Source organism: Enhydra lutris, unplaced genomic scaffold, assembly GCF_002288905.1.
Source record: "Enhydra lutris kenyoni isolate GAN:26980312 unplaced genomic scaffold, ASM228890v2 scaffoldscaffold13, whole genome shotgun sequence".
NCBI classification, from domain to species: domain Eukaryota; kingdom Metazoa; phylum Chordata; class Mammalia; order Carnivora; family Mustelidae; genus Enhydra; species Enhydra lutris.
Genome location: NW_019154097.1, coordinates 8,873,999 through 8,900,829, shown reverse-complemented (window position 1 = coordinate 8,900,829; position 26,831 = coordinate 8,873,999). Strand labels below are relative to the sequence as shown.

The 26,831-nt window shown below is 37.9% G+C and overlaps 1 protein-coding gene across 1 annotated transcript in view; it reads left to right on the top strand.

Moving 5' to 3' along the window:
- Nucleotides 1-26,831, top strand: part of LOC111145637 (endoplasmic reticulum protein 44) — a 93,178-nt gene that overhangs the window by 13,659 nt on the left and 52,688 nt on the right. Inside the window, exons 2-3 of the mRNA XM_022500683.1 lie at nucleotides 21,884-21,956; nucleotides 23,907-23,946. Of these exons, the coding sequence (XP_022356391.1) occupies nucleotides 21,884-21,956; nucleotides 23,907-23,946 (113 nt within the window). The remainder of the gene's footprint in view (nucleotides 1-21,883; nucleotides 21,957-23,906; nucleotides 23,947-26,831) is intronic.

Sequence of the window (26,831 nt, the reverse complement as noted above, 5' to 3'; positions counted from 1 at the left end):
ACATTTGTATTATCAGTAAAGCATATTAACCTGTGGTTAGGACTGAGGTAATTCCTATCAGTAAGTTATTTTGGTAATTAAAACTAATACCATTCAAACGAACCATTTTTTCACTGGAAATCATTAAAAAATATAAAGAAGTATTTCTTGACATATCATACAAGGCATGACTTCTTTTATCCAGTGGTGGCAGGCAGAATCTACTTGGTTTTCTTTGATTTACATCTGTGGAAACTTTTAAGTTTGTAGATTCAAAGTTTGTAGGTAGAGGATCCAATGTCTGCCTTACTAGAGGCTAACAAATATGACTTAACTTTTTAAAAACGCTGATTGTGTTGTATTCCCTAGGTCACACTAGCCTCCTATTTGTGAATTACACTGCTCTTTGGAAAGTCTTCTGCTCATCACCCTTTTAGCACTTCATACTGGTCACTACCCCATTTCTTCTTGAAATGCTGTTCTCCCTACTGCTTCTATGCTCTAGTGGTTCCTTCTTTCTCTCCCTGCCCCACCGTGGGTGGGGGAAAGGGGAAGGGCCTGCATATGAGTGACAGAAGGCAATAAGGAAGTGAATGTGGATGTTCTTGACTGTACAAGAGCTGCCTTTCTCTCCTCCCCCCAATCTCAGTCTTGTCATCCAGTCAGCTTTAACTATTGCCATTCTGAAGTTTGGAGTACCTCATTGAATTTTTCAACCCTTTAGTTAGTCATCTTTCTTTTAAAAGTTTCCCAAATTTCCCCCACTCCAGTCTAGGCCCTTATGTTCCTTCCCTGTATTATGTTTCACTCTTTTAACTGTGTAGTCTTACTTCATAAAATACGGACCACTCATCTTTCTTAAGTCTTGAAGTCATCGTGCTCCTCACTTATGAGAAGTCTCTCATGCCTTCTTTTTCGCTACAGCAGATGTCGACCCCTCTGCCTATCTTTCAGGGGTATTATATTTACTCTCCTTATACCTTGGTATTTTTTTCTTAACAATCTGACCCTAATGTAATCTTCCAGTGTACCTACCTGTCCTGTATTATGAACTTCCATAGCCAGCCTTTGCTGTTCACTTACTTTACCCATAGAAACTACTCTGCTCATTGAACCCATGGCAGTGCTCTCTGCTATTTTTCTGCTTACTCTACATTTTTCTAAGATACTTTGTGTAAGCTTTACATTTCGTGCATATGTCTTGTGTACTATTCACACCTGGTTGTGAAGCTCTTGAAGAATGGAATGTGCTTTTGGATTCCCCACAGGCCATGCCTGCTTCAGTGCTTCTGTCCCCATTGGTTCTCATGCAAGGACTGCCATGAGCTTGTGGATATGTTCTCGATGAGCTGTACTTGTGATAGCTGTAGAATTGTGATGAATGTGTAGAAGGGAAAGATGAGCAGATGCTCCTCCCAGGAAGGTAAAACCCTCTAGTGGTGCTGCTTCATCCTGGATTGGTTTGCTTTGTAAACTGTCTCTCATAGCAGGTGTTCCTTGGAGGCTAAATGGCTCCTCTTCCAAGGATGCTGTCAGGGAGAGCCCTGCACAGGGGGGGATGGGGGGAGGTATTACGCAGTTAGATAAAATTGGGCCCTTTCATTTTTGTCATTTGAAATAGCTACTATTTTGACCTAATAACGTAGAGGTCAGAGAGACCAATGGGAGTTGAGGGGTTGGCCAGGGTGATGTGAAGAAGTTAAAACAATAATACTGATAATTTATAGCTGAGTAATCATTATAGTTTATGGTTCTACTTTTCAGTGCTGTCTTTACATTTTATGATGTGGAAAACAAATTTCAAAATTATAATATTTTGTGGCCTTCACGTTTATTTGGCTACTGAAAGAGTTCCATTTAGAAGACTATCTAACCTACATAGCCTCTTTATTATTATTTTTTTAAAAGATTTTGTTTATTTATTTGACAGAGAGTGAGACAGAGAGAGGGAACACAAGCAGGGAGAGTGGGAATGGGGGAAGCAGGCTCTTTATTTGGAAACTTATTTTGAATTACTGAAAACAAAATTTTCATTGGGACTGCGCAGTTGTTTCACTTACTGGTAAATAGGAGAATTATGCTTACAATTGTCACAATGATAAAAAAGATGTGAACTTAAGCTGATTGAAATTTGCTTTTTTTCTGCCTCTTTAAATCAGATCCAGTGATGAACACAGTAGCTTTTGTGCCCATTCTCTTGATTGTGAATTGATTTGTCACTGTTCTGCTTGCTAGCTTGTCCTAAGGCAGGCCCAGTATTTTTCTCAAGTCTTTTGGGGGGACTGAGGTCTCTAGAATTTTCACTGTATGATGAAGTATATGTTTTTTTTTTTTTTTCTATTTAAAAGTAATCCTTTCACTGTTATAATTGAGGTCTAGTCCTCAAGCAAAGATTTCCAAAAATGCTTCCCATTCTGACTGCAAACCAGAGGTCATTCGTGGCCTCTCCCATCTTTAAGTTGATAGGCTTCTTTTGTGGTCTCATAGAATTGTCTGTGAAGAACTTAGTTATTTGGTTCAGTCTGTTCATTTAGCAAACGTTGTGGAGTCTCTGCTGTTTGTCAAACATCATACTAGGTATTAAGGAAACAATAAAACAGAATAAAACTGGGGCGCTTGAATTGCACAGTTGGTTAAGTGTTTAACTCTTAATTTCTTCTCAAGTCATGATCTCATTGTCTTGAGATCCAGCCCCTGTGTTGGGCTCCACGCTCACGGTGGAGTTGGCTTGAGATTCTTTTTCCCTTCCTCAGCCCCTCCTGCTTGTATGCGTGCGCGCTCTCTCTCTCTCTCTCTCTAAAATAAATAAATCTTCAAAACAAAACAAAACAAAAACAGTATAAAACTTCCACCTCCTTGGCAAAAGTAAAATAAAACAGGAAGAGAGGCATTTTCACAGTGAAATAACTTTCATTATTTTATAATAGTCTCAGGTTTTTCACATGCAAGGTCATTATCATATGAAAGGATCATAATGATCAAGACTTGTTGCCTATGATATATTTGATTTGCCAGATACTTATACGAATGGTCATGACTTCTTTGGTACACATACTTAGTTCTTGAAAGTGAACTGATACGATTTTGCCTCTGTCTTAGTTTCCTGCGGATCCCACAACAAATTAACGCAAACTTGAAGGCATAAAACAAATGTATTCTCTCACCATTCTGGAAACCAAAAATCTGAAATCAAGGTACTAGCATGGCTCTGGTTCCTTGATTCCTCTGAAGGTTCTAGGGGAGAAGGTTCTAGGGAGGTCCCTCTTTGCCTCTTGCAGCTTCTAGTGGCTCTGGGCATTTCTTGACTTATAGATGCATCATCAATCCCTATCTTCATCTTTTTCTCTCTGTCTCTGTGTCCTCTCCTCCTCTTTCAAGGACACCAGCCATTGGATTTAGGGCCCACCCTAAGTCTAGGATGATTTCATCTCATTATCATTTGTTATGTCCGCAGGAGCCCCATTTCCAAATAAGGTTGCATTCTGAAGTTCTGGGTGACATGAATTTTGGGGGCACCCTGTTCAACCCACTGCAGTCTCTGTGGTCCTTTTTGACCCCAGATCTGTATTTATGTAGATACATAGGGAGAAAAAAAAAAAACTTGTGTGCATGTATATGTAGCTCAAATGTTATTCCTTAGGCTTGAAAATAAAAGTAGTGAATTAAATATTTTTGTTGCATTGAAGATATTTAGTAAAATAACTTTATTTGCATTAATGAAATAAGGAATAATAAAATAGACTTTTTAAAAAAACAATTTTAGGTTCAGAGCTGTATTAAGCAGAAGATACAGAGATTTCCTGTGTAATCCTTGCCTTCATATACGTAGCCTCCCTCATTAACAACATCCCCCATGAGAGAGATATGTTTATTACAGTTGATGAGTCTACATTCACCCATCATTATCACCCAAAGTCCATAGTTTACATTAGGCTTTATTGTGGGTTTGGACAAATGTGTAATGACATGTATTTAACATTATAGTATCATACAAAGTAGTTTCACTACCCTAAAAATCCTCTGTGCTCTACTGATTCATCCATCTCTCCTCTCTAACCTCTGGTCACTGATCTTTTCACTATCTCGATAGCTTCACCATTTCTTTTCTTGTTTCTCGTGTGATATCATAGTTGGAAACAAACACAGTGTAGCCTTTTTAGATTTGCTTCTTTCACTTAGTAGTATGCATTTAAGTTTCCTATATAACCTGTCATGGCTTAATAGCATATTTCTTTTTTAGCACTGAATAATATTCCATTGTCTGGATGTACCACAGTTTATCTGTTCACCTACTGAAGGACATCTTGGTTCCTTCCAAGTTTTGGCAATTATGAGTAAAGATTCTGTAAATATCTATGTGCTGGTTTTAGGTGAACATACACTCTTACTTCCTTTGAGTAGGTGCCAAGGAGCACGGATTGCTGGATTACATAGTAAGAGGATATTTAGTTTTGGAAGAAACAGCCAAACTATCTTCCAAAGTGGCTGTACCATTTTGTATTTTCACCAGCAATGAATGAGTTTCTGTTGCTCCACATCCTTGCCAGTATTTGATGTCAGCATTGTGGATTTTGGCTATTCTAATATGTGTGTAGTGGTATCTCAGTCTTTTAATTTGCATTTTCCTGATGACATATGATGCAGAGCATGTTTTCATATGTTTATTTGCTGTCTGCATGTCTTTGGTGAAGTGTCTGTAGGGTCTCTGGCCCATTTTTAAATCAAGTCGTTTGTTTTCTAATTGTTGAGATTTAAGAATACTTTATATATTTTGGATAAGAGCCCTTTATCAGATGTGTCTTTTGTAAATATTTTCTCCAAATGTATGGCTTGTAATCTTACTCTCTTAACAGTGTCTTTTGCAGAGCAGAAACTTAATTTTGATGAAATCCATCATATCAGTTCATTCTTTCATGAATCATGCTTTTGGTGTTGTATCTAAAAAGTCACCTGGGGGCACCTGGGTGGCTCAGTCAGCTGGGTGTCTGCCTTCAGCTCGGTATATGATCTCAGGGTTCTGGGATCAAGTCCCATACTGGGCTCCCTGCTCAGCAGGGAGCCTGCTTCTCCTTCTCCCTCTGTGTCCACTACCCCTGTTGTACTCTCTCTCTGTCAAATAAGTAAACAAAATCTTTTTTTAAAAATATTTATTTATTTGACAGACAGAGATCACAAGTAGGCAGAGAGGCACAAGTAGAGAGAGAGGAGGAAGCAGGCTCCCCGCCGAGCAGAGAGCCCGATGTGGGGCTCGATTCCAGGACCCTGGGATCATGACCTGAGCCAAAGACAGAGCCTTTAACCCACTGAACCACCCAGGCGCCCCCTAAGTAAACAATCTTAAAAGAAAATAAAAATAAAAGTCATCACCAAAACCAAGGTTATCTAGATTTTCTCCTTTATAAACTTGTAGGAGTTGTATAGTTTTTTGTTTTATGTGCCTAGTTCTGTGATCCATTTTGAATTAATTTTTGTGAAGGGTCTGTGTCTAGATTCATTTCTTTGCATGTGGATGTCCAGGTGTCATAGCATCATTGTTGAAAAGGCTCTTTTCGGGGCGCCTGGGTGGCTCAGTGGATTGAGCCACTGCCTTCAGCTCAGGTCATGATCTCAGGGTCCTGGGATCGAGCCCCACATCGGGCTCTCTGCTCAGCAGGGAGCCTGCTTCCTTCTTTCTCTCTGCCTGCTTCTCTGCCTACTTGTGATCTCTGTCAAATAAATCAATAAAATCTTTAAAAAAAAAAAAAAAAAGAAAAGGCTCTTTTCTTCATTATATTGCTTTTGATTCTTTGTCAGATCAATTGATTCTACTTATATGGGTCTATTTATGGACTTTCTTTTCCATTGGTCATTTCTTTTGGATTTGCTTTGATTATCATGTCATCTGCAAACAAAAGCAGTTGTGTTTCTTCCTTCCTAATCTGTTTATGTCTTATCGCATTAGGTGGGACACCCAGTATGATCTTGAAAAACAGTGGCATGAGGAGACATCTTTGCTTTGTACTTGATCTTTATTGGAAAGCTTCAAGTTTCTCACCATTAAATATAATGGTAGCTGTAGTTTCTTTGTAGAAGTTCATTAACAAGTTGTGGAAATTCATCTCTATTCCTAGGTTACTGAGAGTTTTATCATGAAAGGGCATTATATTTGTCACATGCTTTTTCTGCATGTATTGATATGATCATATAATTCTTATTCTATAACCTATTGATGTGAGAGGTTATGTTGAATGATTTTCAAATGAAGAATTGGCTTTGCATACCTGGAATAAATTCCACTTGGTCATGGTATATAATTCTTTTTATCCACTGTTGGATTCAATTTGCTAGTATCTTTCTGAGGATTTTTGCATTTATGTTTATGAGAGATATTGGTCTGTAGTTTTCTTAAAATGTCTTTGCCTGGTGTTGGTATTACAGTAACACTGGCTTCATAGAGTGATTTGGGAAGTATTTCCTCTGCTTCTGTCTTCTAAAAGAGATGACAGGGAAGTGGTATAATTTTTTCCTGAAGTGTTTGATAGAACTCACTAGTGAACCTATCTGGGCCTGGTGCTTTCTGTCTTGGAAGGTTGTTGATTATTGATTCAATTTCTTTAATATGGATAGTCTTTTTCTTCTTGTGTGAGTTTTGGCAGATTGTGTCATTCAAGAAACTGTTCTGGTTCATCTAGGTTATCAAATTTGTGGACAAAGTAGTTCATAGTATTCTTTGATTATCCTTTTAATGTCCATGGGATCTGTAGTGTGATAGCCTCTCTTTCATTTCTGATATTAATAATTTTTAATTGTGCTTGTTCCTTTTCTTTTCCCCCAACCGAGGGATTTAATATAGGGAATTGGTTTCATAGGTGTTGGGGGCTGAAAGAGCAAAAACCAAAAACAATAATAACTCCATGGAGTAGTTCCATCCTAGATTGAGGGAGATAAAAGAAGAGATTGTTATCATCAAAATATAGGGATTTGAAAGGGGGAGCCACTGAGCTGGGGTTCAGAGCTCTGGGGAAGGACGTGACTAAATAGTAGTGCTATATTCATATTATTTCCCATAGCAGTTCAACCTATATGTATCACTATGACTACACAGAGAAGTTACAAAGAGGGGTGCTTGGTTGGCTCATTTGGAAGAGTATGCAACTCTTGATCTCAGGGTTGTGAATTTGAGCCCCACATTGGTTTTAGAGATTACTTAAATAAATAAAACTTAAAAAAAAAAAAAAACGTTAAAAAGAGATACACTCCCTAAAAGGGCCTGGCTCAGACAATTTCATGGATGAATGCTTATAAATACTCAAGGAGCTTATGAAAACTTACTATGTGCTTTGTAAGAATTCTGAAAATAACACTGTGAAATCATACTGCCATCATCATCATCACCCCTTTCGTTTTTGACCACGCTGTGGCACAAAATGGTTAATTTGCCTAGTGTCAACTACTAGGAAGTGACAGATCTAGGATGTAAATCCAGGCAGTCTGTCTCCAAAGGCTACACTCAGCCACCATGCTATACCCACCCCTGTGCTGTCTAAACTATTTCAGATCATAAAGGTGAAACTTGTCCAGTTATTTTTTAAAGACATAAATATCTAGTAAAATACCTTAATATCTAGTAAAAACAGTACAGAAGAGAACTGCAGAACAGTCTCAACTATTATATTAGCACAGATACTCTAGTAAAATATTTGCAAGTAGAATTTAGTAGAATATTAAATCTGCAACTTGAGCAGATGGAGTTATTCTAAGAAGATACTGTTAGGAAGTCTGTTTAAAAATCTTACCACACAAGTCAAAAAAGTAAAAACAAATGATACTGCTTAGTTAATAATTTTTCAAATGGTACAGGAAAATGTTCTTGATTAAACAATTTAATATGGAAAGAAAAGTATAATTGGAAAAAAATGAAAACCTATATCCCTTTGCCCCTTCCCATTCCTAATTTCCTTCCCCCTTTCTTGAGGTAATAGTATCAGGTAAATCAGATAAAAATTTTTAATGTATTATTTAGGTCATCTTACAGCCTTATTTAGCTGAAAAGTGAATAAAAGTTATGCTATTATGTACATAATGTTTAGTGTTCTTTCAGAGGATTGTAAACTTTCTAGAACCTTGGCCTTTTTTTTGAGATAGTTGACAGACAATGTTATGTTAGTTTCAGGTGTACAACATAGTGATTCAACATCTCTCTACATTAATGCCCTGCTTACCACAAGTGTAGCTACCATCTGTCACCATAAAACACTATTACAGTACCATTGATTATATTGCCTATGCTATGCCTTTTATTCCTGTGACTTGTTTATTCCATAAATAGAAGCCTGTATCTTCCACTCAGCTTCCCCCATTTTGCCCGCCCCTCACCCCCTTTTTACTCTGGCAACCATCAGTTTAAACTTCTCTCTGTTTGTAGGTCTGATTCTGCTTTTTGATTGTTTATTTATTTGTTTTAGATTCCACATAAGAGGGCTGCCTGGGTGGCTCAGCGGGTTAAGCCTCAGCGGGTTAAGTTCCGCATCGGGCTCTCTGCTAGGCAGGGAGCCTGCTTCCTCCTCTCTCTCTCTCTCTCTACTTGTGATCTCTGTCAAATAAATAAAATCTTTAAAAAAAAATAGATTACACATATGAGTAAAATCATTGTTTTTCTCTATTTAACTTACTTCATTTAGCATAATACCCTCTAGGTCTATCCTTATTCCTTCTTTCTTTACCTGTATCTCATGGCAATTAGCAAAGGAAGACAGAAGTGCACAAGGGAAATAGAGTCTTACATTCAGACTTCCTTTTAATAAGCTATGGTCATTCCCTGATTACTTTCAGTGGAAGTGCTTAGAAAGCTAAAATACTACATGGTAGTGATGGAGATCATGAAGTAATCACGCTTTATATATATGAAAGCTTTGAGACCACCACTAGGGGGAATTTTAGACCAAAGGAGGAAAGACAAATCCATTTGCTTTGCAAAGTTAATTAAAATTGTACGAGACCTATGGGTAGCATTAAAGATTCTTTTTTTCTGATGATTGAATTAGGGTAAGTATTTCAGCAAGTATAAGGCCTTCCAAGACTACTACTTCTTCTTCTTCTTTTTTTTTTTTTTTTAAAGATTTTATTTATTTATTTATTTGACAGAGACACACAGCAAGAGAGGGAACACAGGCAAGGAGAGTGGGAGAGGGAGAAGCAGGCTTCCTGCCAAGCAGGGAGCCAGATGCAGGGCTCCATCCCAGGACCCTGGGATCATGACCCAAGCCAAAGGCAGACACTTAATGACTGAGCCACCCAGGCACCCTGCAAAGACTACTTCTGATTGACATTTAGAATTGGTTTAGCTAGAAGGAACAGTACCATTTTGAAGATACAGACTTTTTTTCCATATGTATTTTTTAAGATTTTATTTATTTATTTGAAAGAGAGCTTGAGTAAGCACAAGCGAGGGGGAGGGGCAGAGGGTAGAGGGAAAAGCAGACTCCCTGCTGAGCAGGGACCGCCCTCCCCATGGGGCTTGATCCCAGAACCCTGGGATCATGACCTGAGCCGAAGGCAGACGCTTAACTGACTGAGCCATCAAGGTGCCCCTGAAGATACAGATTTTAAAGTAAGCAGTGGTTTAACACATTAGGCCTATATAAAAATGGAGTCATTGGATTTGCTAATAAAATATTTTTATTGTAGGGGCGCTTGGGTGGCTCAGTGGGTTAAGCCTCTGCCTTCGGCTCACATCATGATCTCAGGGTCCTGGGATCGAGCGCCGAATCGGGCTCTCTGCTCAGCAGAGGAGCCTGCTTCCCCCTCTCTCTCTGCCTGCCTCTCTGCCTACTTGTGATCTCTGTCTGTCAAATAAATAAATAAAATCTTTATATATATATATATTTTTATTGTAGAACATGGTACTCAGGAATAGGAAACCAAAAAGCCCTAGAGTCATCCAGAATTAAGTGAATATGGTTAATAAGAAACCAAAGGTTTTACTGAAGAACAGTTTTTTACTGAAGTCTGTTGACTCACCATAAAGGGTCAGGGTCACATGTTTAGTAGTGAAGTAAAAACATTTTTTGACATAGTAGGAAGTGTTTTCTTCACTCTGCAGTTTAGAAATACATATGCCACTAGTAGAAACTGGTAAATAAGACAGTTGAAGAATTTCAGTTATACAATTTAGGGTTTTTCAGAGCCTTTATGGTATAAACCTTGAAAAATTTTTTAAAAAAGTGAAAACATTGGCATTTAGCTCACTATATTATGTTGTATATTGGCTGTCTTCCCCAGCCTCCTTCACCATTTCTCTGTGGGTACTTCCTTTTTCTTCCAGATAAGCTACTTGTACTCAACTACTTGTTTCAGGATCCACTTCTTGGGGTCTGTCATTTTTCCTATTAAAATTTCCTATTGCTTGATGCTGCTGCCTGTATCCCTATGGTGTCATTTCATATTTCATCCATTGTTTCCTTACAGTAGTTCTTGGGCTTGATTAAATTGAGGTCAGTTTCAGTTTAGGGGGTTAAGAACACTTCACGAGTAGTGCTTTTTATTTCCTATTGCATCCTATCAAGAAGCATTAATATCTGGTTGTTCCACTTTTAGTGATGTTAAGATTGCTCAATAACAGTGTCAGTGTAGTTGTTCCGTGTTGTGATTAACTCAGATCTTCTTGAAAGCCTAGGCAAAAGGGGAGTATGACATACTGTGTAGATTCCCATTGTTGAGTGCCTAGCAGTTATCTTTTGAGAATAGATAATGACTTTGCCAAGAACTGTGGATAATTCTTCAATTAAAATACTTGAAAGAGGGGTGCCTGGGTGGCTCCATTGGTTAAGCATCTGCCTTCAGCTTCGGTCGTGATCCTGGAGTTCTGGAATTGAGTCCCACGCTGGGGAGTCTCTGTCGCCCTCTGCACCTCACCCAGCTCCTGTGCGCTCTCTTTCTCTCAAATAAATAAATAAAATCTTTTTTAAAAAAGATGTAAAGTACTTGAGAGAATCTTCTCTCTTTTTTTAATATGAAAGAAATAATTAAATTTTGATGATCTTGCTAGATGTTTTATACGTGTGTGTATGTATGTGTGTGTGTGTGTGTGTGTGTGTGTGTGTGTGTGTGTGTGTAGTCTTATTCACATCCCTTTCCGTAGTGCCTAGTACAGTGCCTGGCATGTAAGTTAATAGATGACTTAGTGAGATATTTGTAGAATGAATGACCTATACAAAAGAATGTATGTACCAACATATATGTAGATTCTCTTAAGGGAACTTTCCTTCATCAGGCATCCTGGGCAAGAATAACATTGTAGCACAAGAAGAGTAGTCGTAAGTTTCTCTTGGCATATATTTGCAAGCATTTGTTCTGGACTGTAAGATCCAGTGTTAGGTACTAATCAGGAGACAGTGAGTGGAATGTTGTCTCACACTGTGCCCCTCACCCCTACCCCTGGTTCCAGAATGTGTACAGAAAAAGAAGGTAACAATTTTCATCTTAACTTTTCTCTCAATTCCCATGTTTTGTTAGTACCACCATTGCTAGAATTTGGGGGTTTAGAGGAGTATAGGGTGATTTTAAGAGAAGAATCCTTTTACACATTGAGAAGATCACTCCCAGTTCTGAAAAGCTTTTGACTCTCCTTTGAAGGTCAGAGAACTGTATTGTCTATTCCAGTTAAATTAGTTCATCCCATTTTTTTTTAAGTTTTTAATTTTAATTCTAGTACAGTTAACACGCAGTGTTGTATTAGGCTCTCATCAAAATTTTTTTTAAAGATTTATTATTTATTTGAGAGAGAGAGAGAGAGCACAAGCGGGGGAGAGGGAGAGGCAGGCTCTCTGCAGAGCCGGGAGCCCAATGCCTTGCTTGATCCCAGAACTCAGAGATCATGGCCCAAGCTGAAAGCAGATGCTTAGAGTGACTGAGCCACCCAGGGGCCCCAATGTCAATTTTTTTGGTTTTTTTTTTTTTTTTGGTAAGTATAGTTGACACAGTGTCACATTAGGTTCAGGTATACAGCATAGTGATTAGGCAAGTTCATACATTATGCTCTGCTCACCACAAGTGTAGCTACCATCTGTCACCATATAACACTGTTACAGTACCATTGACTATATTCCCTATGCTCTGCCTTTTACTTCTGTGCCTTATTCAGTCCATAACTGGAAGCCTATATCTCTAACTCCCCTTCACCCATTTTCCCATCCCATGACCCTCTCCCTGATGGTAACCATCAGTTTGTTCTCTGTATTTATGGGTCTGCTTCTGCTTTTTGTGTTTGTTTTGTTTTTTAGGTTCCACGTGTAAGTGAAATCACATGATACTTGTTGTTCTCTGATTTATTTCATTTAGCATAATACCCTCTAGGTCTGTCCATGTTGTTACAGATGGCAAAATTTCATCTTTTTTTTTTAATGGCTGAGTAATGTTCCAATATGCGTATGTGTGTGTGTGTATGTACGTACATGTGTGTGTATACTCACGTACACATACACCATACCTTCTTTATTCATTCCTCATGGATGGACACTTGGGTGCTTCAGTATCTTGGCTATTGTAAATAATGCTGCAGTAAACATAGGGATGCATATATCTTTTTGATTCAGTGTTTTTGTTTTTTTGGGCAGATACTGAGTAGTGAAATTATTGGATCATATGATATTTCTATTTTTAATTTTCTGAGAAACCTCCTTACTGTTTTCGGCAGTGGCTGCACCAGTTTGCATTTGCACCAGCAGGGCATGAAGGTTCCTTTTTCTCCACATCCTCACCAACACTTGTTATTTCTTGTCTTTTTTATTTTAGCCATTCTGACAGTAGGAGGAGATCTCTCGTTGTTGTTTTGATTTGCATTTCCCTGGTCATGAGTGATAATGAGCATCTTTTCATAAAGATGTTGGCTGATTGTATGTCTTTAGAAAATATCTCTTCAGGTCCTCTACCCATTTTTCATCAGATGTCTGTGTGTGTGTGTGTGTGTGTGTGTGTGTTATGTATGTTGAGTTGTATAAATTCTTCATATATTTTGGATATTAATCCCTTATCAGATATACCATTTTAAAATGTCTTCTCCCATTCAGTATGTTGCCTTTGTTTTATTGAAGTTTCCTTCATTGTGCAGAAACTTTTTATTTTGATGTAATCCCAGTAGTTTGTTTTTGTTTCTCTTGTCTTAGGGGAAGCATACCTAAAAAATGTTGCTACAGCCAATATCAGAGAAATTACTGTCATGTTCTCTTCTTTTTTTTTTTTTTTAAGAATTTATTTATTTATTTGACAGAGAGAGATCACAAGTAGGCAGAGAAGCAGGCAGAGAGAGAGAGGAGGAAGCAGGCTCCCTGCTGAGCAAAGAGCCTGATGTGGGGCTCAATCACAGGACCCTGAGATCATGCCCGAGCCAGAGGCAGCGGCTTAACCTACTGAGCCACCCAGGTGCCCCTGTCATGTTCTCTTCTAAGATTTTTATGGTTTCAGGTCTCACATTTGGGTCTTTCATCCATTTTGAGTTTATTTTTGTGTACGGTATAGGAAAGTGGTCAGTTTCATTATTATGTATGTAGCTGTCCAATTTTCTCAGCACCATTTATTGAAGAAGCTTTCTTTGCCCCACTGTATAATCTTGCCTCCTTAGTCATAGATTAATTGACCATATAATTGTGGGTTTATTTCTGAGCTTTCTATTCTGTTCCATTGATCTCGGTCCATTTTTGTGCCAGTACCACACTGTTTTGGTTAGTGAAGCTTTGTGTAGTACGTTGTGAAATGACATCAGTTTTAATGGAGATCCATGCGTGATCAGGTAACTAATGTGCAAGAAAAAGTATCAATTTCAGTAATTTCTTTTTATTTTTTATTTTCTAGAGGAAGGAGGGGGGCAGGGGGACAGAGAGAATCTTAAGCAGGCTCCACACCCAGCATGGAGCCTGCCTCCGGTCTTCATCTCACAATCCTGAAGTCATGAGCTGAGTGGAAATCAAGAGTCAGACACTTAACTGACTGAGCCCCCCCCAAGCGCCCCTATTTTTATTTTCTATAGTTGTTTCTATTGGCAGAATTTGAGTTTAGGGGTTATATTACCTATATTTGAATGATTATTTGGGGGGTATAGAATTTATTTTCCCAAACATGTCTGCACTCACCATATCTTGACTTATTTAATGAGGAATGTTGTAATTGTTCTCATGTTTCTTTATAAAAGCGTATTGGTTCTGACTTGCCCAAAATTTGTATCACTTGTCCAAAAGTTATATCACTGAGCAACTTAAGGGTTAAAGTAGCTTCCATGTGTTATTCTATACTTAGTCCTATTTTTCCCCTTTCTTTGAACTTCTAGTTCATTATAATACTTCTGGGAATACTAACAGTGAGATGTGCCTCGATTGATACTCAGCTTCAAGGCTCTTACAGTGCTTGTCAGCCTCAGCTTTTCTTCTCTGGGGACCTTTCATATCTCTTAGCTCCTTGCAGCCAACTGAAAATCTCTGTGCTTCTGTTGCCTGCCAGCTTAATGCAAAACTCGGAGTCAGAGAAGTGGCCCCAGGGAGGAGAAACAGCCTGGGTCTCATGGCATCCAGATTTCAGGTAGCAGGCTGGTTTGTCAGTTTGGATTAGAATGGAAGAGAGCTGTTGCTTGGTACATTACTTATTTCTTGCTGTAGGAGAGACACAGTTTCTAAAGGGCTTTGAGACTCTCCTGACAGGCAGGAAAATGAAACATTTAGCACAAATACACTAAGCTATTATTGTAGAATGCCTAGCAGATGTAATGTCAATTGAGAATGGTAATGCCACATGGAAGGAAACATTCTCTGTTAAAGCTCCTATTTTATGCCCGTAATTTTCATGCAGAAATATCTATTCAGGCAGCAGCATACTTCAAAAAATTAACATCTTTGTAAATTTCTAATAAGATTACAGACTCCACACTTTTTTAAACCACAGTATTTTGCATGTCAGTACAGACTTCTCACAAATGAGTCTTACTTGTGCCTGTGTTCATATTTGAGGAGTAAAAACGTTGTACAGAATTTACAGTGGTTTACGTGCTTGCTTGTAGAGTCAGATGCTTTGTTCTCTAAAGCAGTGCTTCCTAAACGTTAAGGTACATGGGAATCACTTGGGGATCCTATCAAAGGGGAGATTCTGATTCATAGGTCTGGAGCCCGATAGTTTGTGTTTCTCACAAGGTCCCAGGTGATGCCAGTGCTGCTACATTAGAGACCATTATTTGAATAACAAGATTTTAAGATATTATGCTTTAAAACAAATTCACTGGAAATACTTTTTTTCTAAACACATTAACTAAAATATGTTAATAAAACACTTAAAGCAAAGCCTTGCTAATAAATGCTTTTGTGGCTTACCAATCTTGCTAACAGAAATAATACCTAATAACGTCTTCTGCCGGATACTTTATTAGATTCTGGTCCTAAAAGTTCTAAATTATTGATTTTCATGACTGACTTAACACCTTAAAATGAACAATACAAGAAGTATTAGATTTTTGGGGTACCTGGGTAGCTTAGTCAGTTAAGTGTCTGCCTTTGGCTCGGGTCATGGTCCCAGGGTTCTGAGATTGAGCCTCCACATCAGCTTCCCTGCTCAGTGGGGAGTCTGCTTCTCCCTATCCCTCTGCTGCTCCCCTGCTTGTGCTCTCTCTCTCTCAAATACACAAAATCTTTAAAAAAAAAAAAAAAGTATTACATTTTTATCCATCAGTGTAACATAGCTATTCTTAAATAAGAGTGTTCCATGTATGGAAGTGTCTGGAAATCATGTCAGAGTATATAGCTGGGGGGGACACAGAAGCGGGTGTAACTATAAGCTCAGCCCAGCTCTTGGTGAGATGGAGGGCGTTCTGTAGGAGTTCTGAGGTTCCCTCTCCATCTAAGTCTGTAAATAATGACCTAGTGATATGCTCTTCACCATTACATAATTAAAAACAAGTTTTAATAGACTTTACTCCTATTTGATAACCTTATCCTCAAACATGTTAAAAATGTTTGTTGGGGGGCACCTGGGTGGCTTAGTTGACTAGTTAAGTGTCTGACTCTTGATTTCGGCTCAGGTCATGACCTCCGGGTTGTGAGATCTAGCCTTGTGTCAAGTTTCATGCGGAGTGTGGGGCTTGCTTAAGATTGTCTCTCTCCCTCTCCATCTACGCCTCCCCCACCCCCAACTCATTCTTTCTCTCCTTCTCTCTCTCAAACAAATGTTTGTTGGCTGTTCTCGTTTCTGAACCTCTTTCCCCCATTTCTCACTTCCAGCACTGTCCCTCTATATTCTTAGTGTATTAACGTCATCTGCTTTCATTCACTTAGTACATGCTTGAGTACTTACTGTATAGAAGGTACTTACTGTATACAATACTAGGTTAGTGTAGTAAATGATCTATGGGATACAAAATTGAATAAGGTGCAGTCTCTCTTCCAAGGTACTCAGTCTCCTGAGGGAGGTAAGATAGCATAGATAACCTGTGTGAATTAATAATCTGTTAACACCCTCTGGAAAGTCCTCTGTGGGTTCAGGGGAGAGAGAAATGAATCACTGGGGTCTGGGATCATCAGGAGAGTATCATAGAGAAGACAGCTTTTGAATTGGGTCTCAAAAGCTAGATAGCCCTGTTGGCAAGCAGGCTGTTCCGAGAGGAAAGTGTACCAGCGACAGGCATGGATGCAGGACAGTGAGGAGATGCATTTTAGGAATCACATGTACTGTAGACTCCTTGCATTCTTTTATTTGTAACTTCAGGATATGGACTGTTGGTTTGTGAGTGACCCTTGAAAGGTTTTCCTGAGTTACTGATTTTATTTCCTTGCAAAGAGCCTAGTGTCTCAGTCAGTGAGTGAGGCTAGTAATTGGTTCAGCAGCATTCATATCCATTCTTTATTCTTCTCTATTCATTCTCATTCCATTTTTCCTTTTACTGTATATTACGTTGGAAAACATTATATACTTCTTAATAATTTAGGATTTGTGAGGAGCTTGTTATAATTCCAGTTGCCAAAGGTCTGTATATAGGGTGACCATGTGATTTATTGCCGAACTGGGACCCATTTGAAAGGAGTGGTGCTTTTAGTAATATGCCATGGCAACAGGCATAATACTGGGTTTGTCTTAAGCCAGCCAGAGTATATGGCCCACGAGAATATCTGATTACTCTGTACTTCCTGGTAGTTGGAGGATAGGATATGGATCGGGAGCAGTAGGATGTTATTTAGGAAAGCAGGTCTGTGGACGGTCCTAAATGCCAGGTTAAGGATTTAGGATTTTATACTGTAGACAGAGAAAAACCCTTGGAGGTTTTTTTGTTTGTTTGGTTTTATTTTTATGTTCTTTTGGCATATAATTTGATGTATGCAAAGCAGCATTTGGAAAGATTAGTCTGACCTCTGTGGGCAGGTTAGATTGAAGGGAAACACTCAATTCAGAGAGTGTCGTAGTAGTTCCCACTTAGGGTATATTTGAATAACAGCCGCTTAAATGGGCTTCATGTACAAAGAAAATGTGTTAATTTGTTTTTATAATTATGAACAGAGAAGCTTTAATAATTCGCTTCCAATAGGTATTATTCTTACTGACTTAGTTCATACTTCTGAAGATCCTGTTGGATTAGTGTCTTATTCAGTTAATGTTTTCACAAAAGAGGAACAGTTCTGGGATTTAGCAGTGAGAGCCAGAGCATTTTGTATGGGCTAGCATTATAGCATGCACATATATGTATATGTTAATATTGTCACAGTTAAAATTTGACTTAACACTGAGAGTGCTTACTCAAAAAATCTTTACAAAATTTATTTCTAAAATAGTCTTTCATCATATAATTGGTGTTTCATTGTATCTTGTTTCAACTTGATGTCTATCAGGAAAGAATGTTAATTTCACAGTATCTTCCATTCCTCTAGTGCACGTTTTGCCTTTTTCTATTCCCATCCTATGGAATAGGTTGAACTTTTGAGAAAGGAGAGTTATTTTTGACCAGGAGAACCAGACAGATCTCCATGGAAGAAGAAATCAATCTTTGAAGGATTGATTATGCAGTAGCAGAGAAGCCGACACTCTGGGTAGAGGAAACCTTGTATGCAAAGAGATGAGGAGGGGTGCCTAGGTGGCTCAGTCGGTTAAGTGTCCGACTTGTGATCTCCACTCAGGTTATGATCTCATAGGTCGAGATCTCGTGGGTCATGTAGTCTAGCCCACTTGGTACTCTGCACTCAGCAGGGAGTCTGCTTGAGATTCTCTCCCTCTCTATCCCTACTCCCACCATGTGTGCTCTCTATTTCAAATAAGTAAATCTTAAAAAAAAAAAAAAAAAAGAGAGAGAAGGGGGAGCAGAAAAATTGTGGGATGTGCTTTGGGAAAAGCAACTGGCTGCTGACTGGCTTCTGAAATGCTGTGGAAATAAGAGACTGACATGGAGGTTACAGGGAAATTGAAGGAAAGGAAAGCTTCTTAGTTCCCAAAGACATATCAATTTTTAAAAACCTTCTAATGGAAGAAAATATTCTTTACTTGTTGGAGAAGCGCCTATTTAAAGCTAGCCTGTCAGCTTTTTTTTTTTTTTAACGAAGTAGGGTACAATATTTGACATTTCACTGATATGCCTTTTATATAAGATCACATCACTTGATACATCTCAGATTGAGATGTTTAATATTTCAAAATCCACAAGAAATGCATGTGGATGGAATTATCTATTGACTTCTAGGTGACTGGAGATGCTTCTCAGTTTTCTTGGCAAGGAAAAGAGCTAATGAACTGAAGAAAATGACCAACTTATAAAGTATAATAAGTTTACATCTGTATATTTACATATATTGTCTAAATAGTCCATCATTAGAAGCTAAAATTCTCCATGTCTAAGATCTCCTATTCAAAATGTCTTTATAGATTTTTGTTGTTTCTTTTAAAGAAAATAAATTTAAAAGTTTACTTCAAGTCTTAATATAAAAAAATGAATGATTATACTCCTTCTCTTCCTGGTCTAGAGCTACTTGTCTTTATTTTACTTAAGCACTAAAGCATTTGACATAAAGATGTTTCCCTGGGAGAATTTTGTTTAGGCTTAGGGCTGACATGAAAAGAAACAATTTGTCAGACTAGTGGAGCTTGCTAACAATTTAAATAAACAACCTGTCTTTCCCTTTATACTGCATATTAATAAAAATGTTAATGCTGAAACACCTCTTTTACACCCTACAGGGTGGAGAGATGATTGGGTCAGAGACCATTTTCTTGCTTTGGGACCTCATCAACACATCTGTTAGCTGAATGTGTCTTATAAGTGCATGCTTATTAATAAGCACGATGTTTCTAAACTAATAGGTATTTAATACAACCCAGTTTGATTGTTGTCTCATTTGTGTTATCACCTGGCATGTATATATTTTTGCCATGTAAATATTTCAAAGTAAAAAGCACTTAAATTTAGAATATACTTCTCTGTAAACAGCTTTGATGGGTGACAACTAACTCTTCAAAAATGGGCTTCCTTGGACTATACAACCGAAGATCATTATCTGTATTTGACGTTTTTCCCCCCTCTTTATCATCACTATCTGAAGAGCTTCTCCAGGTAGAGCATAACATGCCTTCTGCATTTGTGCCCTCAGTACCTAGTAGCTACTCCATAAATGACTGTCAAGTTATTTAATGACTTGACTTTGATAATGACCAACTTTGTTGCTTTATGTATTTTTGCATCACCTTCTTGAATTTTTCAATGCAATTCACTCTGAAATCTTGTATCAGTATAATTGGCTTTGTTAAAAACAAAACAACAGGCCCAAAATGGAGTTACTTATGCTAATAAGCCCCATGTTACCAAACTTAGAATTATAGTTTTGATTCTCCCAGAAATGAAATTTTAATTAATTAATTTTTTAATTAGCATATAATGTATTATTTGTTTCAGGGGTACAGGTCTGTGAATCATCAGTCTTACACAGTTCACAGCACTCACATAGCACATATCCTCCCAAGTGTCCATCACCCAGCCACCCTGTCCCTTTAACCCCCAGCAACCCTCAGTTTGTTTCCTAGATTAAGTGTCTTACGATTTGTCTCCCCCACCCCAGTCCCATCTTGTTTCATTTTCTCCTCCCTCCCCGCCACGAGCCCCCACCCTGCCTCTCAAATTCCTCATATCAAGGATATCATATGATAATTGTCTTTCTCTGATTGACTTTAGAAATGGAATTTTAAAACAGTCAACAAGGAAATGCCTGGTCCATAGTAGTTCACTAATATGCCTCATAGACCTCTGGAATCCCTGAAAGGAAAGTGACTTTGCAATAACCCACTTTTTTTTTTTTTTTTTTTTGACTAGTAAATCTTCCTTTTTCCTGCTCACTTCTGCCTTTCATTTCATTTTATACAGGTCCTTGGAGCTCCTTTTCTCTCTGTTAGATTGGATGCTGCCTGATTAAAATTGATTTTTGCTCAAATGAATTCTTAAAATTTTTAATATGCCTCAGTTAATCTTTCAACAGATTGCACAGCTGGTCATACACTGATGAGGGAAAGATCTGTTAGTTGAGATATAGATACTGAGGGAATAATGACTAATGAGGGAATCACATCTTTCTAGTTAATGTTTAAAGTGTTAAAATAATGAAATAAGTTGTATATGTCAATATGTTCAGAGATTTTTAACTTAGCTAGTTTACTTTTAGCAGAGTATAATTTATTGGTTGCTAGCAGAAATGGTAGTCCACTATTGGTTGCATGATTATGGTAACTTGAAAATAAGACTAGTGCTATTTGGCTTTTTCTAAGAAAATAATAAATTAATAGAAATATTTCAAATAGCTGTGCTTGTTTACATGCCAACATCAACATGGCTCTTTATATCATTCAGAAATTGAATTGTTGGCGAAGTAGTCACTTTCTGAGTTATAACAGTTGTGACTACTAAGGTGTCTGTGAAACGGGTGGGCACAGGGGAGGTCTTCAGTCTCTTGTCAGGGCCTAACTTAGTTGTCACTCCGTAGCCGCAGTTCAGTGAATGGATTTCCATAAACACACGGGGTGTTAAAGGTGGAACCTAAGAATAAAATACACTAAGTATTACTTTTTAAATGAAGTGAACTGTTGCTAGATTAGTTTATCTTTTCTTTATTTTACAGATGGCAAACTAATACTTTCTTTGATAAACTTGAACTTTGGGTTCAATGTTTTGGAAGTAGAAAATTCGTATACTCTTTTTAAGAGCCTCTTACTTAACACATTGTTATCACTAGTATGTCAGATGAGGCAGAAAAGGCTTTTGGTTCACAACTTGAAGTCTTTCTTGAATTCTTCTCTTTATTGTTTTGTTTTATCTTAGATACATGGTAGGGATAGAGTCAGCAGACTTAGCTTTGGTTTTGTATTCTTTCCAAATAGATAATAATACAGTAAATTTTTTCTTGCTGCACCATAAATTTGTTGCGATATTAATTTAAAAGAATGAATCAGTTCTTAATTTCTTAATTTAGAAATAATTGCTTTTGTGTATTTGGAAATATAGGAAGTTTTATTTGACCAGTTTCTAGGTTTAGAAGTTAGTACTTCTGGGGTACCCTGGTGGCTCAGTGGGTTAAGCGTCTGCCTTCGGCTCAGGTCATGATCCCAGGATCCTCGGATCGGGCCCCACATCAGGTTCCCAGATCAGAGGGAGTCTGCTTCTTCCTCTCCCTGCCTCTCCCCCTGCTTGTGCTCTCTCTCTATCTCCTACTCTGTGTAAAATAAATAAAATCTTAAAAAAAAAAAAAATTCTTCTATTGTGTTGATCTAGTGAAGGGTTAGAATAATAATAAAGATAAAACTAAAACAATTGAGTGATTTTGTAAATAAATGGAATCAACTTAATAAATTTTCATTTTCTTTTTATTAAAGTTTCTGCATTATTTGCCTTTTATGGAAACATTCATTAATTTTGCATTTTTAAAATCTACAGGTAACCTGGGTTTTTACTCCTGTAACAACTGAAATAACAAGTCTTGATACAGAGAATATAGATGACATTTTAAGTAAGTACCTTGATATTTTTAAAGTACACTTCTTTATAAAGAGCTAGTTTGTATACAAAAACAAAGTTAAATTTCAATTACAAGAACAGCTGAGGAGCTGGCATTTTGATTAGCTTCATGGTTTCCTGAATTAAGAAAGCATTTTGGTTTTGATTTGTAGTAAAATTTAAAATGTGTAAGTCTCTTTTCCTGTGTTAAAAATAAACTTTCATATAAATAAACTCTGTCAGGGCCTAACTTAGTTGTCACTATGTTATAACAAATGTTATATTTCTTTGCCTTGTCATAAATACCACTGATACAAAGTTTTTCACTAGAGCTTACTTAGAGGCTAGCAGTTCCCACTGTGCGATACTAAATGTTCATGATCTTAGGACATGGTCTAGAAATATTTTGTCTTCTTTAACTTTTAACTAATTCACCGACTCTGACCTTTTTTATTGTCATTGGTTCAGTTAACTTAAATAAGTGTTTTACTGAATCCTTTGTTTGCTGACAGTGAGATTGTGAATACAGTTAACTTGGAGGCGGGTAACATTTCTGTTTTTAAAAATAGTAGAGGGAAGGTAAACACATGGTTGATAGAAAAATCATAATTTAGGAGATTTAAGAAAACGTAAAATCCATAAACGATTTCTTCTTTTTTTTTTTTTTTTAAAGCACTCCATTTTATCCACGGTTGTAAGCAGAACTAAGCCAAAAATAAGAAAAGTAAAAGGAGTTATTCTTTTATGTTCTTGGAACTGGTTTTAAATGCTAAAAAGTCTATCCCACATTCTGGGATCTCTTTAGAGCCGTGATTCCGTAACCTTTAGCATGCAAGAGTCACGTGGAGGGCTTATTAGTATCTATAGTGCTAGACCTGGTTCTAAGTTTCTAACAGAAACTGCTAACCCCTACCTGAGAATTTGCATTTCTGTAAGTTTCTAGCTGCTGCTGGTGCTTCTGGTCCAGGGAGTGCATTTTGTGAGCCACTGCTTCAGAGTGCAGAAGCAGGTGGATAAAAACTGCTTTGAAGGTAAAAGAGGAAGAAGAGAATTGAAACCCACAAATCATTCTCCTTTCATTTTTCAAATTCTAGAATATCTTTATGTTTTATTTTTGTGAGTACTTGAGTTTAGTTTCTCTATGAAGTTTAAGCAAAAGGAACAAATGTATCTTTCTCATGACTTCACATCCTTATATGCAAACGATGCTGTTATTTTTGCAACAGAGAAGAGCTGTTTAATGGCTAGGAACCAGAATGTGTGCATGTTATGCAGCATTATTAGTTGTAGATCACTTGTTGCAACGAGGTGAGACATCTGAACTTCAGAAATAGCTTAGTTACACAGGTCTCTTCTGTGAAATAGAATTTTCTTGCAGAGCCAGTTCTCAGTTATTCATGTATATGGGAGATCAAAACATAGATTATCAAGGGGTACCTGGGTTGCTTAGTCAGTTGATCCTCTGGCTCTTGATTTCAGCTCAGGTAATGCTCTCGGGGTCATGAGATCGAGCCCTGTTTTGGGGCCCACTTAAGATTCTTTCTCTCCTGCTCATGCTACTCCCCATCCCCAGTCACACTCGCGCTTTCTCTCTTAAGAAAAAAAAAAAAAAAAAGGATTATTCAACTCCAGAGCATCCCACCGCACTTACAATGAGTGTAGGCTATTGAGTAGTTTACTTTCCTGATCTGGCTTCGATTCCCCTTTTGTTTTATATTCGTTCAGTGAAGTTATAAAGATGGAGGATATAGAGAAAGGGCTCAGGGATTCCCACAAATTATATAATCTGTCTGTGACTCTGTGTATGGGTTTCTGAGTGAGAGGTAACTTAATTGTTAACTGTGTTTTTAGCAGGCCTTTACATAAATGAGAAAAAGACCATGATGGAAACCATCTCTTTGATTAATGTCGGTTATGTGGACACAATTAACTTGGATTGTTTGGTTTTGTTTTTCAATTTCAGACAATGCTGATGTTGCTTTAGTAAATTTTTATGCTGACTGGTAAGTAGTAATTTTATTTTTGTTTTTTTTGCAGTAGGGGGTGAAGTTGCATTATTTAGTTTTTTTTTTTTCTTTTATCTTGCTACATGTGAATTTTTCTTTGCTAGAAGGGATGAAGGGGAAGCCTTTTTCCTATGTGACACAATATTCCATATACAAAGTCAGTTAAGGTTCAGTCACAAAGTGAGCAGCTTAATTTCATGATCATTTGTATTTTAAGAGAAATACAGATCTGATTCCATTATCCCACATCTTAAAAGCAGTAACAGAAACTCAAATCCATCCCCTCTACCCCACTCAAATCCATCCCCTCTACCCCCAATACATCTTTCCGTCTCTCTCTCTCTCTCTTTCTCTCTCTCTCTCTCTCACACACACACACACACACACACACACACACACACACACACACACATTTTAATTCTGTATTTTTCCTAAGGAAGTAGGACAGTATTTGGAGGTGAGGATGTGGGTATGGTGAGTTTAGAAGGAAATTTCTTGTTGACACTTTTTTTTTTTTAAGTAGAGTGTGAATTTATTTATTTATTTATTTATTTATTATTATTATTATTTTTTTGTAAACATATAATATATTTTTATCCCCAGGGGTACAGGTCTGTGAATCGCCAGGTTTACACACTTCACAGCACTCACCTTAGCACATACCCTCCCCAATGCCAATAACCCCACCCCCCTCTCCCAATCCCCCTCCCCCCAGCAACCCTCAGTTTGTTTTGTGAGATTAAGAGTCACTTATGGTTTGTCTCCCTCCCAATCCCATCTTGTTTCATTTATTCTTCTCCTACCCCCTTAACCCCCCATGTTGCATCTCCACTTCCTCATATCAGGGAGATCATATGATAGTTGTCTTTCTCCGATTGACTTATTTAGCTAAGCATGATACCCTCTAGTTCCATCCACGTCGTCTTGTTGACACTTTTTAAACATGTGTCTTCTACTACTTCTAGGAAGCCTTTGTTCCTTCCCCTGTCTGAATCAGATTCTCCTCTTTAGTGTTCATATAGTACTGGATACCACTTTCTTTTTCTTACTACATTATTTTGTCTTTTATGTTTGTGCAAATCAACAGTGAGGGCAGAGATAATGTTTTAGCATTTCCAGCCTCTAAAACCCCTGGCGTAAACATAGTAGATGTTAAAGAATGTGACATGGGGATGTGTAGAAGGGAGCTTGAATTGGAGAGAAGTTGGAAACTCTCACATAATCCTTATTCCTAGACTATCTTATTTGACCCTTTAAGGCTTATTAGCTACTTGTTACCACCACCCTGCTTCAGGCCACAGTCCAGCTTACCTAGACCCTTGTGACAGGCTCCTTATTTATTTTCTGTGTGTCAAGTCTTATGTGTCTCCATTCTGTTCTCTGTAAAGTAAGCCAGAATGGTCTACCTAAAGTGCAAATTGAATAAGGGTATACCTCATCTTAAAGCCCTTACATGGTGTTCCAGTAACTTTAGGTCTGAAGTCCCTTGCCTTCGCCTAGAAAGCCCCCAGTGACTTCAGACCTAAAATTACCCTACCTCCACATCTTATTTCTTGCCTCTCTCCACTCTCACATTCTGTGCCACTTGTATTGAATGTATTTCAGTTTCAGTAATATTCTATACTCCTTCATCACTGGACCTTTACTCAAGTTCTTTTCTCTACCTGGAAGGGGCACTCTTCTCTCACCCGTTTATTTGCATAGTTTAGTCTTAACCATCTTTCAAGTCTTAGATTAGATGCCATTTCCTCCAGATCACCTTCCTAGATCAGTAGTCCTACCCTATTCCAACCCTTTATCTATCTTCCCATAACACCACATACTTAGCTCACCAGAACACTTGCATGCTGCATTGGAGTTGGTGGCTACCTGCTACAGCCTTAGCTTTATGAGAAGTTACCATATCTATCTTTTGTCAACATTAATCCCCAGGCACTCTGCATAGTACTTGGCTGATAAGTACATAATAGATATTTACTGAATGAATGATGTATAGCTATTTAAAGAACTTCAGTAAAATGTTGAAGATACACAGAGAAAATGCCATTTCTAAAATGTATAACCAAAGTAGCATTTTCCAAGGGAAATTGGGTTTGTCCACATGTAACAGAAGCCACAAAATTGGGTGTAAGATTATCTAGTCCAGTCCACTTTAAAAATAAACCTCAGACCCAGAGGAGGGAAGTGTCTTCTCAAGGTTAGCTGACAGAGGCGTGGCAGAGTTAAAACTAGAACACATTTCTCTTGATTGAGGGATTTTGTGTGTTGTAAGAAAGAGAAATAGAACGTGCCACTGACCTTGTTGCAAAAGCTGAATTGGAAGTGTGGACTAATTGCAGTTATTTGGGAGGAGCCCCAAAGAACACCTTGAGTTGTTCATGAATTAGTACTCTTTCATTCAGCTCAAAAAACGTAAGAAATTGATCATATGACACGGGCTTATGCTCAGAATCTAGCCTTAAAAGGCTAGATTCTGAGTTCTGTTTGGAAGTTATGAATGGGGCACAGTTTAAGGAAGAATTCTCTAATAGAGCTACCTAAAAATCCTGTCTGCCTCCGAGAGTAATGAAACATAGTAGGTACTTAGTAATGCTGTTATGTGCCAGGCTCTGTTATGTACATTGTTTTTAATGCTCAGAACTACCCTGCAGGTAGGTATTATAATTTCCATTTTAGGTTGAGGAAATTGAGGCTCAGAAAGGTCATACGGCTAGTAAGTGGTGGAACTGGGATTTAAACTCAGGTATGTCTGACTCCGAAGCTTATTCCCATCCCTGCTCCCACTAGGTCATACTAGTAAGTATACTAGTAAGTACCCCCAAAATTGTCCCTGCAAAGACTTTTACCCATTTGGTTGATTCGTAACGGGTGGACTCAAGCAC